The 16,816-nt window shown below is 42.0% G+C and overlaps 1 protein-coding gene across 2 annotated transcripts in view; it reads left to right on the top strand.

The window, feature by feature from the left end:
* Positions 1-5,770, top strand: part of STK24 (serine/threonine kinase 24) — a 139,384-nt gene extending 133,614 nt beyond the window's left edge. For both annotated transcript variants that reach the window (XM_077812852.1, XM_077812844.1), the window contains exon 11: positions 4,800-5,770. In XM_077812852.1, coding sequence (XP_077668978.1) covers positions 4,800-4,836 — 37 coding nt within the window. In that variant the 3' untranslated portion in view covers positions 4,837-5,770. The remainder of the gene's footprint in view (positions 1-4,799) is intronic.
* Positions 5,771-16,816: the final 11,046 nt, after the last annotated feature.

The following is a 16,816-nucleotide window of genomic DNA, read 5'->3' as shown; positions in this document are numbered from 1 at the left end:
GCTGAGCATGATCTCTTATGCCTGTGCAATGCAGCAGCAGATGAGCCATACAGAAACCAATCCTCTATCAGAATATTTCAAACAGTAGGAAATGCTGTTTATAAAAACCTCTGGAAAAATGTATATTTCACAGCTAAATATGTATATCAGTTAATCAGTTTTTGTGCTGTATTGACATAAGCCAAATTTCCGTACAGGAAGAATTTGAATTCTAATAGGTTTGTCTATAATTGTAAGAAACAAGTATAAAGAATTAATATATAATACTAGGGCTGTCAAGCGATTAAAAAAATTAATCGTGAATAAAAAAAATAATTGCAATTAATTGCACTGTTAAACAATAATAGCATACCTTTGATTTAAATATTTTTGGATGTTTTCTACATTTTCAAATATATTGATTTTAATTACAATACTGAATACAAAGTGGTACAGTGCTTGTTAATATTTATTTTTGATTATAAATATTTGCACTGTAAAAAAAAATAGTATTTTTCAGTTCACCTAATACAAGTACTGTAGTGCAATCTCTTTATCATGAAAGTTGAACTACAAATGTAGAATTATGTACAAAAAAACCTCCGTTCAAAAATAATACTATGTAAAACTTTAGAGCTTACGAATCCAATCAGTCCTACTTCTTGTTTAGCCAGTCCCTCAGACAGACAAGTTTGTTTACATTTGCAGAAGATAATGCTGCCCGCTTCTTGTTTACAGTGTCACCTGAAAGTGAGAACAGGCATTTGCATGGCACTGTTGTAGCCGGCGTTGCAAGATATCTACATGCCAGATACAGTAAAGATTCATGTCCCTTCATGCTTCAGCCATCATTCCAGAGGACATGCGTCCATGCTGATGACGGGTTCTGCTCTTTAACTGTCAAAAGCAGTGTGTACCGACTCATGTTCATTTTCATCATCTGAGTCAGATGCCACTAGCAGAAGGTTGATTTTCTTTTTTGGTTGTACGGGTTCTGTAGTTTTCGCATCTGAGTGTTGCTCTTTTAAGACTTCTGAAAGCATGCTGCACACCTCATCCTTCTCAGATTTTGGAAGGCACTTCAAATTCTTAAATCTTGGACCAAGTGCTGTAGCTATCTTTAGAAATTTCACGCTGGTACCTTCTTCGCATTTTGTCAGATTTACAATGGAAGTGTTCTTAAAATGAACAACATGTGCTGAGTCATCATCCGAGACTGCTATAATATGAAATATATGGCAGAATGCGGGTAAAACAGAGCAGGAGGCATACAATTCTCCCCCAAGGAGTTCAGTCACAAATTTAATTAACGCATTATTTTTTAAATGAGCGTCATCAGCATGGAAGCATTTCCTCTGGAATGGTTGCCGAAGCATTAATAGGCATATGAATCTTTAGCTCATCTGGCATGTAAATATCTTACAACAGTGTCATGCGAACGCCTGTTCTCACTTTCAGGTGATATTGTAATTAAGAAGTGGGCAGTATTATCTCCTGTAAATGTAAACAAACTTTTTCGTGTTAGCGATTGGCTAAACAAGAAGTAGGACTGAGTGGACTTGTAGGCTCTAAAGTTTTAGCTTGTTTTGTTTTGGAGTACAATTATATAACAAAAAAAAATTCTACAGTTGTAAATTGCGCTTTCACGATAAAGAGATTGCACTAGAGTACTTGTGTGAGGTGAACTGAAAAATAGTTTCTTTTGTTTATCATTTTTACAGTGCAAATATTTGTAATCAAATATAAAGTGAGCACTATACACTTTGTATTCTTGTAATAGAAATCAGAATATTTGAAAATGTAGAAAAACATCCAAAATATTCAATAAATTTCAATTGGTATTCTGTTGTTTAACAGTCCGATTAAAACGGCGATTAATTACAATTAATTTTTTTTAGTTAATCGCGTAAGTTATCTGTGATTAATCGACAGCCCTATTTAATACATATCCCTTAACCAACCCTCTAACTCCTCATCTGAATCCCTCAGTTAAACTCACACCCTCAGGCAATCCCTCTTCTCATCAATAATACTTGCTTTATCTTACTTTACTTAATAATACTTTATCTGTTGTTCAGGGTCTTGTCTTTTTTCTTATCTTACTGTGATTGTAAACTCTTCGGATTAGGGACTGTCTTTACCTGCATTTGTACATTGCTATTTAATTTTATGGTGCTGTGTAAATTACTTCAAAGAAATTCATTGTATTATTACTCATTTAATGATATTGTAATTAACACAATGATTTTGTAGTTTAAAATAACTTATATTCATAAAACATAAAACCAGTTCTTCTTTCTTTTAAATACATTTTCAATTTTTAATGCCATACATTTTAAAGTAATTTTCATTAAGTTGACCACTTGTGTGCCCCTGCTGTCATAAGAGAAGTTGAAAAGCTTTATCAGAACCTTAGCATAATTTTTAGCCCCCTCTGTGTAGGATAATCTGCTATCCATGCTCTCTTACCAGTTTGAAGCTGAGTGAGCCTGAGAGGTTGACCAAAAAGTCTTTACAAAAAATTATTTCAAGACTTTAAAACTAGACTCTCATCAGAAAAACATCTTTGCATTTGAATAACAGGATTTTTCAGGCATATTCATCTTTTTTTTCAGTTTCAGATAATCATAGAAATGTAGGACTGCAAAGGACCTTGAGAGGTCATTTAGTCCAGCTCCCCATGCTGAGGTAGGATCAAATATACCTAGACAATCTCTGACAGGTGTTTGTCTAACCTGTTCTTAAAACCTCCCTGTGACAGGGATCCCACAACCTCCCTTTGGAAGCGTATTCCAGTGCTTAACTATCCTTATAGCTAGAAAGATTTTACTGTTATCTAATCTAAATGTTCCCTGCTGCAGTTTAAGACAATTACTTCTTGTCCTACCTTCAGTGGACATGGAGAAGAATTGGTCACTGTATAATAGTCCTTAGAAACCAGGTTTTCTAAACCTTTGATAATTTTTGTTGCTCTCCTCTGAGCTTTCCAGTGTAAGAAAGATATTGACAAAGTATGGTCTCAAAACTGGACAGGGTACTCCAGCTGAGGTGTCACCAGTGCTGAGTAGAGTGGGACAATAACCTTCCATGTCTTATGTATTGCACTCCTGTTAGTTAATACGCCCCAGAATGATACTAGCATTTTTTGCAAATGCATTGTATTTGTTGATTAATATTCAGTTTGTGATCCACTATAACCCACAGGTGCTTTTCACATCCAAGTTACTAATTTCAGATATTCCTCTCGAACACAGCTATGAAGGTGAAATATCATTTATTTGTGCACACTTCAGTATACTTTCCATATTAAATACTGTTGCCATTTGATCACATCTTTTATAGTATCAAGTTCTTTTCTTTACACATTTTAATGTCTAAAATTATCTTTTCACTGGTGATCTCAATAATTCTTGCCATTAACAAGATTTTATAAAGTACAATACCTTGCCCTAGCGAGTTGTGGTGAGCACCGAGGAACAGTAGAAATTCTTAAACATGGGTTCTGGTGTAGTGATTAGAAAGAGCATATTCTGGTCTCTAATATTCTTTAAAATTTAGTGAAACTTAATGTATTAAGAAAAGGAATACTTATGACATCATCATAGGGCCTAATCACATCAGCCACGCTATCAGAGGCTCGTTCACCTGCACATCTACCAATGTGATATATGCCATTATGTGCCAGCAATGCCCCTCTGCCATGTACATGCTGTACAGTCTCTACGTAAAAGAATCAATGGACACAAATCAGACGTCAAGAATTATAACATTCAAAAACCAGTCGGAGAACACTTCAATCTCTTTGGTCACTCGATTACAGACCTAAAAGTGGCAATTCTTCAACAAAAAACTTCAAAAACAGACTCCAGCGAGAGACTGCTGAATTGGAATTAATTTGCAAACTGGACATAATTAACTTAGTCTTGAATAAAGACTGGGAGTGGATGTGTCATTACACAAAGTACAACTATTTCCCCTTGTTTATTTCCCCTCCTACTGTTCTTGTAAAGTGCTGGAAATGGCCCACCTTGATTATCACTACAGAAGGTTCCCCCCCTAACCCTCTCTCCTGCTGGTAATAGCTCACCTTTCTTGATCACTCTCATTTCAGTGTGTATGGTAACACCCATTGTTTCATGTTCTCTGTGTATATAAAATCTCCCCACTGTATTTTCCACTGTATGCATTCGATGAAGTGAGCTGTAGGTCATGAAAGCTTATGCTCTAATAAATTTGTTAGTCTCTAAGGTGCCACAAGTACTCCTTTTCTTTTTACGGATACAGACTAACACGGCTGCTACTCTGAAACCTGTCATTAATGTATTTAACTTTTACTTCTTCCGCCCCCACCCCCCAAAATTAATAGCTTTGGAATGGGAAAGCTATTTTTTCTTTTGGTGGGAGGGGGAAGCAGGTTTAGTTCAAAAACGTTTTCCTGCCCCAGAACACTTTGAGGTGGCTGAGATACCAAGTTTCCCAAAGTATGGGTTTTGAATGAAAACACACAGGATTTATTAAATGAATGTGTACCCACTAAAAGACATTTGAGGATTGATTGTTGTCATTCTGTTGAACAGAGCCATGCCATTCTGGTGAACAAAACCATAGTTATGCACTTGCAATGTCTTATTTATATGATATTCAGGTCTGTAGCTTGGTTATTTTTTTAGTCAGTGTTTCAGTTATGCTAAGTATGATTCAGAAAGGAACAAAGCTTCAAGTTCCTACTTACAGCACAATTTAATGACTTTTTAATCATTATTTGTTCTGTAACAAGAGTTTGAAAGTGACCAAAAATAACCATTTCTTTTCTTCTCCAGATATTCACTAACTGGAGGGAGTACTTCATCTCACTGAACTATTGATTTTGAGTTTTTCAAAATCAACAGGCCACCCTGTTGTGTCTGCATTGAGGAAAGTGCTCTCTAATGTTGATCTACCGCTCAATAAATGGAGTGCTCTTCAGTGAAAGGACATTCCTGAATGTGCAACAGCAAAAATGAAGTCTCTCAGATGGGGTGTTGTTTTTCAGCTCCTTAAAGCTATAGTTTTTTTTAACCATAATGCACATATTTAAGGGAAAAGTGTCTTTTTATGAAATCTGCAATGTATATTTACGTGTGTGATAAGAACACTGAAGATATTGTGAAATCTCAGGTATTTTGCTTTAAGATAACTCCTTTGGGAAATAGAAAAACGTTCTGTTTGATTGGTATACAGATTTGTATATTGTGTCATTTTTGTACTGAAACCCTTTAAACCTGTATAAGGTGTACAAAACGGCCAAATCTTCTGTAGATAATGTTAGTGAGGTAAATATTTGACAGGCCATAACTGAGTATTGCGTTGCCTTTATTACATGTAAAATTTCAATTATGTGACAAGTGATTTTGGTTTGATTTTGTATTTGAAGGGTTCACCATGGAAAGATAGTAAATGCCCTATTATGGAAACCTCCTATTTGTACCTCAGCGTATCCAAATTTCCTCATTTGTCCTACATCCCTCTCTTTTTTTACACTCTGAAGCTGGCTTTCTGATTATGGTACTACTTTTGGTTTATTTAAATTTAACACAGCTTGTCTCCTATAAAGCTTTACATTGTTTATTTTTTCCTTACAGAATTTTTTCATGTTTACATTTCAGTTTTAAATTGTGCCCATGCAGATTCTGAATCATATGTATTGTCCAGGTTTAGTAATATATATTTGTTGAAGCTTATAGTGAAATCTAAATATCTTTTACATCTAAACATATCTGAATGCTTACATAAATAAATTTTATAACCTACATATATTTTGAAATATTGAAATATCTTACAACCTTGGCTTTCAGAGAGTGGAAAATGTGTCAGAGATGGCTGCTGTTTTTGAAATGAAATTGTCTTGGGGAGTAAAAGAAAAAAATTGAATTTATCAATATATAGAAAGGCCCAATCCTGCAGTCCTTAAGTCTATGCATCTCCTATTGAAACTGATGGGAGTTACTGCATGCAGTATTTTGGGCCCAATCCTGTAATACTGATGTCAGTATCCCATACTTTCTATAACAAAAAAGTACATGAATTTTGATCAGCTGAAATGAAAATCTCCAGCACTGCTGTGGTCACTTCTGAATAACTTTTTAAAGTTATTTATTTTCAGTGTTGCATCCGGTGAAGTGAGCTGTAGCTCACGAAAGCTTATGCTCAAATAAATGTTAGTCTCTAAGGTGCCACAAGTCCTCCTTTTCTTTTTGTGAATACAGACTAACACGGCTGCTATTCTGAAATCAGTCTCCTTGGAAATGGTAGTTGTACGTATTTTGTGAAGTGACAGCTCTTCATCGTATTTACTATACAGTTTAGTATAGTTTGCTTTACCAAGGGCAGAAATAAGTAATTTGTTTCCTTGGAAGGCAGGAGAGGGAGGATTTTGTCTTGTTTCAGTCCACAAATTGATAATTACACATCAGGTATGTATTTTTGATGCGATGTAATTGCCAGTTCTCTAGTTATCTGTTCTCACATTATTTTAGAACTAGAAAACAAATGACTCTTGGCAGTGAATGAAATAAATGAATAACTTAGATACACTATACCTGCCAGCCTATAGCATTATTTGCCGGGAAAGTCTGATGCTCTCTAAGATAAATTGTTAAATGATGTGGTTCCTATTTAAAGAAGTAAAGTGCAGTTTTTCAACCCTCTCAGCTTAATTATCATTTTAATGATTATGTACTATTTTGTGTGCTCTTAAAGCTATGAAGACATAGTTTAATGCACTGGAAATGTGCATTTGAATCTTGATGCAGTGAAATGAGGAATTTACCCTTTTCAACACAGAAATCAACAGAGAGTCAGTTCTACCATTTGAGATTATGTAGTGGTAGTGTTGTGGTTGGCATATAGAAATTATCTGAAATAAATTGAAGTTTAAATGGAACTACTGACACCTTCCCAGTGTCATCTATTACTATAAGAATGACTTAAAATTGAAATGAGCTAGTTGGGAAAGAACACACTTTTAAAATTTAGTAGGCAAGTCAGATTTACAAGACAATATGGGGTTTAACTTTGAAATTTCTGAAGCAGAAGTTAGTCAGAAAATTGTCTGGTGTTCGGAAGGTGTAATCACTGACCTGTCCTTTTATTTTGTTATGAAAAACTACCCAATTTGAGACTTATTGAGGATAATTGTAACGGATGATGGTTGGTGAAGGCAACTTTGATTAAATAACTGAACAGAAACACAGAAGGCCATTGGCCAAAAGCATAAGATTTAAAAGAAAAAAATTGTTAATTTATGGTTTAGATGTGAGTATTTTTATATATAATGTATATGTAAATGCAGATGAATCTTCAGATACCATGATTCACTGCAAAGATCAACATTTTGTCTTGAATGTAAAATGACAATCATTTGCTAGAGAAAAATGTTAGTTTCAGAAATAAATCTGTACCAATAATAGAAAACTTTTTTTTCATTTGAGTCCAGTATGTCTCTGACATAAGTATGAGGTAAGCAGTGTCTGAGGCAAGATACTTAAGAAAATTTTAATATTATTTTGAGAAAATGTCTTTTGATAAGAACTTGACATTATAATATTGCACTTAACCTAAGTTTTTCTGGTGCCGGTAATGCAGCTATTTCAACATTTCTCTTGAGTACAGTGAAGACTCAGTCCAAATTTACCTTACTAACAAGTATTACGCTAGTCATGCAGATGTTGAACTCAGTGGACTCTTCACTTGTAAGAGGTTGCGAGACTTTGGCACTAAATAAACCGTTAAAAAAAAAAGTTAACCAGAAAAATTCTTTTAAAATGGAAAGGTGGGTTTTTTAGTTAACCTTAATTTCCCTTGCAATTGCACTACCATAGTTGATAAACACTGTTTAGTAGAGCCTGGTGGCATTACTAACAATTCATTGCACCATGCCTCTGGTAAAATAATGAAATAATTCTTCTGTTTCTCACAATGTAATCAAGTGCCATTGCCTCTTGAAAGCTCCAACAGTTTGTAAATGGTCCTTGAGTTATACTTGTGAAGTGTCTGGATCAGTTCTTGATCTTTTATATAGCACTGTGTGTGTGTGTGTGTGTGTGTACACATAGTACTGATGTCAGTTTGTAACAGTTTTATATTTCCTGTCTTAAAGAAACATAGCTAATGTATTTCAGCTACCAATACGGCAATAAAGTGGGAGATCATCAGGAAGTGTTCATATGCATAGGTATAATGCAAGGGTCAATAAAGATCACAGAAATTAAATTATTTTTGTAATTTGTGTGTGTGTACTTGGGGACATCTTAAAATGTAGCAGAAAGTCTGCGAGCCTAGTTCTTCAGACTGCATAAAATTTGAAGTGCTAGCAGTTGCACTGGGCATACATATATAGTAGTTCTATCATGTGATTGGGTTTCTGCCCTTCTTTAAGCATGCATTAAATCGTTCTCTAAGCAGAATCTAATGTGTACATTTTGTTTTCTATAACACTGCTGACTGTTTATACCTACTGTACCGAAACTTCACTTCTGTTGTTCTGCAAGGTATTGAACACCTTGTAAACTATGTGACATAGATATAAAGAAGGAGAAATGTAATGCAGTTATGACATCTGTGTGGTCAGTAAGAAGATATTCTAGATCCTCTGTTAGGGAAAATCTTTGGGTCTGGTGTGAACAGTCTTAAGTAATGTTAAACAGAACATTTAAAAATGGATTTCTAATTTTGAGAGGATTATAGATGATGTTTTCTCATGCAAGAAGTCTGAATATATTAAACTGCAGCTTCATCTAAACAGATAACATTGCAGCTCTTTCAGTAATGGCATGATGATAAATTTCACTTTATAAAATTCAATAATCTTACAGCTGGTCTAATGAGATGGAGAATTTTAGGACTTGTCTACACAAGCCACACCAATTTAACAGAAGATGTGATATTGCACTGGTTTAGATAAACCATTGCAGCTGTGTGTAAACATTCATTCATTAATTTTAATCTGTCTTGCATCAGTTTAGCTTGTCCTTGGGGCAACTGATGCAAGTGTCCAAATGCAGAGTTGCATCAGTTCTCGTAGGTAAATTGGTACGTCATCACACCTTTAGTTAGAAACCACTGCAAGTTTGGGAGTAGCCCAGGCTCTAGTGATATTTGACTACATTGATGTAGTTATGCTGATGAAAACCCCTAATGTACATACTCTCCACCTGTATAACTCCTCCTCTAAAAAGCTACCATCTTGCAAGCCCTCTTTTGCACCAGTGTGGATTGTTTATATTGGGGGATTGCAGTGGTATGTAGTTACATTGGTGAAATTTTCCTAATCTAGACAAGCCCTTGGGGGTGTGTTTACACTGCTATTAGACACACGTTGTTGGCCCATGCCAGCTGACCTGGGCTTGTGGGGCTCAGGCGAAGAGCTGTTTAATTGTGGTGTAGACTTTCGGGCCCAGGGGTGTCTAATTGCAATGTAGACATACCTACGTAACATGTATCACAGGGAAATTGGTTTTCTGGTACAGGACCTATGGGTGGAGGCTGCTTTCAATTGAATGGTTAACGTTTCCTACAGGAAAAGGTTGATAAGGGATTGGCTTGGTATTCTGATATATTGTAATTTCTATCAGGTGTTCCTGCCCCCGACCTGTAATTGTGGGGTATTGTCCTTATTTTAACTTTGGAAGGTGATTGCCCTTTTGGTAGACTCATGTAGAGTCAGTGGCTAGTCGTCATTTTTTGTGTGTTTGTTTGTATGAGGACATAAGATATATCTTACCATTTTTGATTCCATAGTCAGAAGCCAGAGAGAGAAGCTTTGCTTTCTTTTTGGGAGCTTGTGCATGTCCATTCCACTGTAGGTTTGTGCGCACCCCGAGCACAGTCTCTGGAAAATTTTCCCTGAGTGGTACCATTTGGGGTGGCTTGGGCACTCTCTGGTGCCCTGTGGTCATAGCGCTAGTATAAAATGCCCAGCTGACCCTGCAGTCCCTCAGTTCCTCCTTACTGCCCGTGACGGTCACTGGAACTGCTCTCCTTGCTGTGGCAAGCTTTTCTCAGTGGACTTTGTATTTTTTTTCTTTTTTTCTTCATTATTGTATATAGTTTAGTTTTTGTCTTAATTAGTTAGTATAGTTGTTTTTCCATTAGAGGAGCTTCATCCGTTGCCAGTGCGAAGGTATGCCTCTGTCACCAGGCTTCAAGCCCTGTGCCTCCTGCAACAAGGCTATGCCTCTGAGTGACCTGCATTCTAGTTGCCTAAAGTGCTTGGGTGATGCTCACCTCAGGGATTGTCGTCAGATCTGCCGTGAATTTAAACCCTGTACGAAGGAGGACCTGGAGGCCAGGTAAAGTTCCTTCTAATGGTGGCGCTGACACTTTCCAACAAGCTGAGCCAGTTGGACTCACCACCAAGCATCCTGATGTTGGTGAGGAGCGCTCCTCCCACCGTCTGGAAGTCCGAGCACCGTTCGCATTCTCTGGTGCCGAGGAAGCACAGGAAGCAGCTGGCTAAGAGGGGACATTCCATGACTCTGAAGAAGGCAAGGCATGGTGAGCAAAGCGGAGTGCGACCTAGGTCAGGTCACTCCTGCCTTGGCATCACAGTCGGCACCATTGACTGTGGCCTTGACACAGGCAATGTTGAATCTGGTATGAGACAAACCATCGGCGGTGAAAGGACAGCGAGGCACGAGTGCCATTGCGATGTTGTCCATGCTGGAGGTGTTTGCTGTCATCAGGGACCTGCTCTTGGCATCAGTGCCAGTGGATGGGAGGGAGCATGTAGCTCCCAGTTGGTGTTTGATTCCAGGTCGCATGTTGAAGTTCAAGGACATGTTTTCCCAAGAGGTCAGGCAAGAGTTCTCATTGGTGATGAGGGGAAGTCTATAGCCAGGCCTTCCTTGCAAACTGCCCTGGATATGGCTGATTTGGTGGCCAGGTCCATGACTTCCGCAGTGGCCAAGTGTAGGAGTTCATGGCTCCAGTTCGGTCTCCTACATGAGGTCCAGCAGACCCTTCAGGACCATCCCTTCGAGGGAGCTTTGCTCTTTTCAGAGTAGACCAACGATGCTCCATGGTCTGAAGGACTCCAGGGTGAAACTTAAGTCCTGGGATTGCATACCCCAGTGACTTCATGGAAGCACTACAGTCCTCCTGATACTCCGCCCCCCCCATCCCATCAAGACCCGCAGGGGTTTTAGACACAACTCCCCACCGCCTTCTACCTCGTTGATAATGTCTGCCCTGCCCAGACACACAAGGAGCTCTAAGCAGAAATTTTAATGGGATGTTAGAGGACGTTGTACCAGCTGCTGTGATGCCAGATCCTGTTTCCCCTTTATCTGTGGATTGCGTGTCCCAGTTCACCAGTGCATGGTCCCATATCACCATGGACCGTTGGGTGCGGAGCACAGTGGAAATTAGATATTCCTTTAAATTTATTCCTACCCCCCACAGCTCTCCATCCCTCCTCAGGGACCCCACAGCAGCAACTTCTGGTCCAAGAGATGCATTTTTCCCCTCCGCATGGGAGCCATGGAAGAGGTTCCACAGGATTTAACTGGGAAGGGGTTTTACTCAGTTATTTCCTAACCCCGAAAGCGAAGGGTGGTGTCTGACCTATTTTAGACCTACATCAGTTGAACGGGCTACCTTAAGCAATTAAAGTTCTTCTTCGAGTGATTGCTCATTTAGATTCCAATTAGGTGTGTGCGCACCACATGCACAGTCATTGGAAAGTTTTTCCCCGAGCAGCACCTGTCAGGTCGGCTGTGGAGCCCCCTGGAGTGGTGCCTTCATGGAGGTCAATATATGACCCTGCTGACCTGGTGCCTCCTCAGTTCCTTCTCACTGCCAGTGACGGTCATTGGAATTGTGGTATCTTGCTTTGCAAGTTCTACCGTGTTTCCCTAGCTTTGTTTGTTTGTTTGTTCTCTGTACATATTTGTTAGTTCTTAGTTAGTTAGCTCTTGGGCTGGGAGGTTTACCCTCTATCCCGACCGGTTTCCTTGGGAAGGCTTACATGCCCAAGTCCCAAGGGTTCAAGCCCTGCAAGTCCTGCAGCAAGCCCATGCCAACGGGTAACCCCCACAATGCTTGTTTAAAGTGTCTGGAGGAGGCTCACCAAGCAGACAAGTGCAGGATTTGTAAAGGGTTTCACACCAGAACTAAAAAGGAGCAAGACTTTTACCTCAAGCAGCTCCTTATGGAGGTGGCACTTAGACCACAGCCTCCAGTGGTATGGCAAGACCCAGTGCCGAGTTCATCGGTGTGCAGCACTCTGGCGACAGTGGTGGAAGCGGCACTGTGAAAGGAGTCTGGCAGAGACCCACGACACCGCCGCTCCCTGGCACCGAAACCAGCAGGATCGACCCGGCACCGCTCCCACTCCCTGGTGCATAAGCAGCAGCGGAAGCAAGGGAGGAGCAGCTTGCCGAGCTGGCCAAGGGGGAGCGTCCTTGAGAGGAGCACCCAGTGCCGAGATGGCACCGTTGACTTCGGCCCCACAAGGGGGACTGTCGAGTCCAATACCATTGGATCCCCCAGCCCAGGTAATCAAGGAGATGGAATTACCATTGAGGCCACAAGGGATACCTTGCCATGACAGCGCTGAGGTCACCCACCCTTTGTGCCAAACCTCCAGTACCACATTGAGTGGCACCATGTCGAGGGAAACGAGCGATGCTCTGTCCTTCAGCACTGCTCGGAGTCCTGGCACTGCTCAGACTTGTGGCAGTGCTCCCAACGCCAATCCGTGTGTCGATCCCCATCGCATAGCAGGTCCCACTCCAGGCACCTGTACCATTCAGCGACCCCATGAAGGTCCAGATCATGGCACTGCTCTCCGGTATTGCAGCACCACTCCCCAGCTCGGCGCCGGTTCAGCTCCACTCAGCACCTCCCTGGCCATCACGGTCCCAATCCCAATCTTCGGACTTGGAGACAAGCTCTAGATACTCTGAGTGGGGATGGCACCAGTCAGGCCGCAGACAGTCTGAGGTGTGGGCAGGGTCATGGCTTGCGCAGTGGCAGGGACCTGCGCAGTGTCCATTTTGTACCCCATGGGCATACCACCAAGCATAGCACCCAATCTAAAGGTTCCCGATGGGCCACCTCAGAACCACGAGTGCCTGAGGCTTCCACCAGTTACCCTACCCCTTGGTGTACTGACGAGGTGCTGTGCCCTCGCCCCCTTCCCCCACCATGGAACCAACTCCAGTTTCTGAACCTGATCCACATCTACATGGTCCAGACAGCGAGACAGGATGGGAGGTCCCTGGAGAGCAAGAGGGGCAAGAGGACCCTGTTCTCCCATTAGCCTCCTCGTCCTCCTCCCTGGACGAGGACATTTGCAGGAACCTCTGTTTCTGGACCACCCCACAAAGACAACCGTGCCCGCTAGGACCTCCACAGGGTGGTGCACAACATGGGTCTGCAGGCTGAGGTGGTGGAGGAGTTGGAGGACCTGATGGTTGACATCTTGGCCCTGGAAGGTCCTTCGAGGGTGGCTCTGCCCCTCATCAAGGCCATACAGGCCAATGCCAAGACCTTCTGGCAGACCCCGGCCTCCATCCCTCCCACCGCCAAAGGCGTTGAAAGGAAATACTTCATCCGTGGAAGGGGTATGAATATTTCTTCACACACCCGCAGCAGTGAATGAGAAGGAGAGGCAGGGGCAACAAGCCCCAGAGCCTAAGTCCAAGGATGCCAAGCACATGGACTTGTTTGGGTGTAAAGTGTACTTGATGGAGGGCTGCAACTCAGCACTGCCAATCAGCAGGCAATTTTGAGCAGGTATAGCTTCAACTCCTGGAACTCGATGCTCAAGTTCAAGGAACTGGTATATCAGCTGAGTCCAGGGAGGAGTTTGGAGCTACTGATTTCATTGGGGTTGCTCCTGATTTACACTGCTACAAGTGAGGAGAGAATCAGGCATAGGCACCAACTCAATGGGTCCTCCAGGGCTCAAGCACCCATGGGAAAAAATAGTGGGGGTAGTCACACCCACCAGCCACAGCTGTTCAGCGGGGCTGCTGTAAACAGCTGGCATGGGGCATTGGGGGAGAGGTGGGGCAGGAAGAGATGGAGTGAGGGTGGTGCCTCGAGGGAGGGGGTGGAGTAGGGGCGGAACACCCACCAGGAAAAATAAAAGCGCCTATGGCTACACATCAAAATCGGAGAGCTCAGGGCAGTTCATCTGGCTTGTCAGGCATTCCTACTTCACGTTACGGGCAAGAGCATGTTGGTTCTCATGGACAATATGGTAGCCATGTTTTACCTGCACAGGCAGTGAGGGACTCACTCTTCCCCTTTGTGTGAGGAAGCAATTCAGCTTCTTCATTGCCCACTCAATCCACCTCGAGGCTTCTCACCTTCCGGGAGTGCAGAATGAGCTGGCCAATCACCGCAGCCTGTCTTTCCCCAGTCATGAGTGGTCCCTTCGCTCGGACATAATGAGAGACGTTCTCCAGCAGTTGGGGACTCCCTAGATAGGCCTGTTTGCAACCTGGCACAACAGGTGGTGTCAGTAGTTTTGCTCCTTGCAAGGCCACAGCCACAGTGTGCTCATGGACACCTTCTTACTCTTGTGGACAGGTCACCTGTACTACACGTTTTTTCTTATCCCTCTGGCGCAGAAGGTTCTGCTGAAAATCAAGCAGGACCAGGCCTGAGTAATTCTAATAGCCCCTGCTTGGCCCCGTCACTGGTTTGTCACTGTGCTAGGCCTTACAGTGGTGGCTACATTTCAGCTCCCTCTACATCTAGACCTGATCTCTGAGGATCACAGTTGACTGCTTCACCCAAACCTCAGCTCCTTCCACCTGACAGCCTGGAAGCTCCATGGGTAAATTCCAGAGAGCTGGCTTGTTTGGACAAGTCCTATTAGGTAGCAGGAAGCCTTCCATCATGGAAATGGTTCTCCATATGGGCTTCCCACCATGGAGGCTTGCTAGGGTTGCCAACCATCCTGGAGTGTCCAGGAATTAAAGATTAATAGTTAAAGACTGTCATGTGATGAAATCTCCAGGAATTCGTCCAACCAAACTTGGCAACCCTAAGTCTCGCCCACGCAGTCATCGCTGCAGGACATTCATGAGTATTTGTTATGCCTGAAACAGCCAGGGTTAGTAATCTCCTCAATTAAGGTTCACCTGGCAGTGATTTCGATATTCCACCCTTGGATGGATAACTGGTCCATTTTTTCCACAAGATGTCTATCCATTTCCTCAAGGAGCCTGAAAAGACTATACTCCCACATTCAAGAACCCGTCCCTCCATGAGACCTAAACCTGATCTTATCAAATCTTATGGGTTCCCCATCTGAGCCATTGGCAACGGGCCTCTTGTCATTCCTCTCCTGGAAGGTGGCTTTCTTAGTGGCCATTTCTTTGGCCAGAAGGGTCTTGGAGATCCATGCCTTCATATCGGAACTGCCATACACTCTCTTCTTTAAGGATAAAGTGCAGCTACCTCCCCACGCTAGCTTTTTCCTGAAGGTTGTTTCCCAGGTCTATAGCAATCAGGCAATCTTCCTACCGGTTTTTGACACAAAGCCTCATGCAAATAGGCAGGAGCAATGTCTTCAAACGCTGGACGTCAGATGTGCCCTTGCATGCTATGGAGACAGGACCAAACCATTCTGTAAATCCACCCAACTCTTCATAGCGGTAGCTGACAGAAGAATAGTCTCCTCATCCCTGCTCAGAGAATTTGGTCTTGTATTACACTGTGCATTCACACGTGTTTTGAGGTCGTGGGCGTTCCCCCACCAGCTATCCTGATCACCCACTTCACAAGGGTGCAAGCATCAGCGACATATCACAGGTACCTATTCAGCACATCTGTGACCTAGTTGTCAGTGCATACATTTACTGCCCATTACACCATTATTCAACAGATAAGGGAACGATACCAGTTTTGGCCAAGCTGTTTTAGTCAGCGTGTCCATGAACTCAGATCCCACCTCCTGTGTAACTGCTTGGGAGTCACCTATAGTGGAATGGACATGTGCAAGCATTTGAAGAAAAAAAAGTTACTAACCTTTCCGTAATTGTTGTTGTTCTAGATGTGTTGCACATGTCCATTCCACAGCCCACCTTCCTACTCCCTCTACATTGGAGTTGGCTAGAAAGAAGGAACCGAGGAGGGACAGGGTTGGCTGGGCCCTTTGTACTGGTGTGATGAGCACATGGCACCAAAAGACGCCCAAGCTGCCCCAATAGGTAGGACCAAGGGGGGAATTTTCGGTGATTGTGCTCGGGGCACGCATGTACCTACAGTGGAATGGGCATGTGCAACACATCTAAAAGAACAGCAGCTACGGAAAAAATGGTTATTAATCTTTCCTTAATGCCAAATGGCTGTTAAGTGAAACTGCCTCTTTAGTTCACCAATTTGAAATGTTCCATCCATTGCTTGAAAAAGGGAATGGTGTGGTTTTGTTGTCTATACCAACGTACTAGAATTATCTTGGACAGCCTGGCCCACAATTTTTGGAATGCTGAAAGAATCATGGTCTGTCTGGTAAATGGTCTGTATTTTTAAGTTATGATAGCTGAGTTGAACCAGGGGTGGAAAGGAATGCTACACACCACAACTTGCCTATAATTTATAGGTTTTCTGTAGCTCTATAGAGTCACATCCTTCTGTTCCCTGTCTTGTTTCCTGCCACCACAAATCGATTAATACTTGTGACAGCTATCTCAATAACTACCCGAGTCATTACAGTGGCATCATCCAGCACTTGAAGTGGTTGAGCGTATGTCTTTGGTGAAGAGGCATGTCTGCTGGCGCCTAGGCTTGTGTGGATAGTATTCTGGTATGCAACTGAGTATGCTGTTGATAAATTATTTAA

The sequence above is a fragment of the Eretmochelys imbricata genome, chromosome 1 (genome assembly GCF_965152235.1).
Source record: "Eretmochelys imbricata isolate rEreImb1 chromosome 1, rEreImb1.hap1, whole genome shotgun sequence".
Lineage (NCBI taxonomy): Eukaryota > Metazoa > Chordata > Testudines > Cheloniidae > Eretmochelys > Eretmochelys imbricata.
This window is presented reverse-complemented; position numbering and strand designations above follow the sequence as displayed.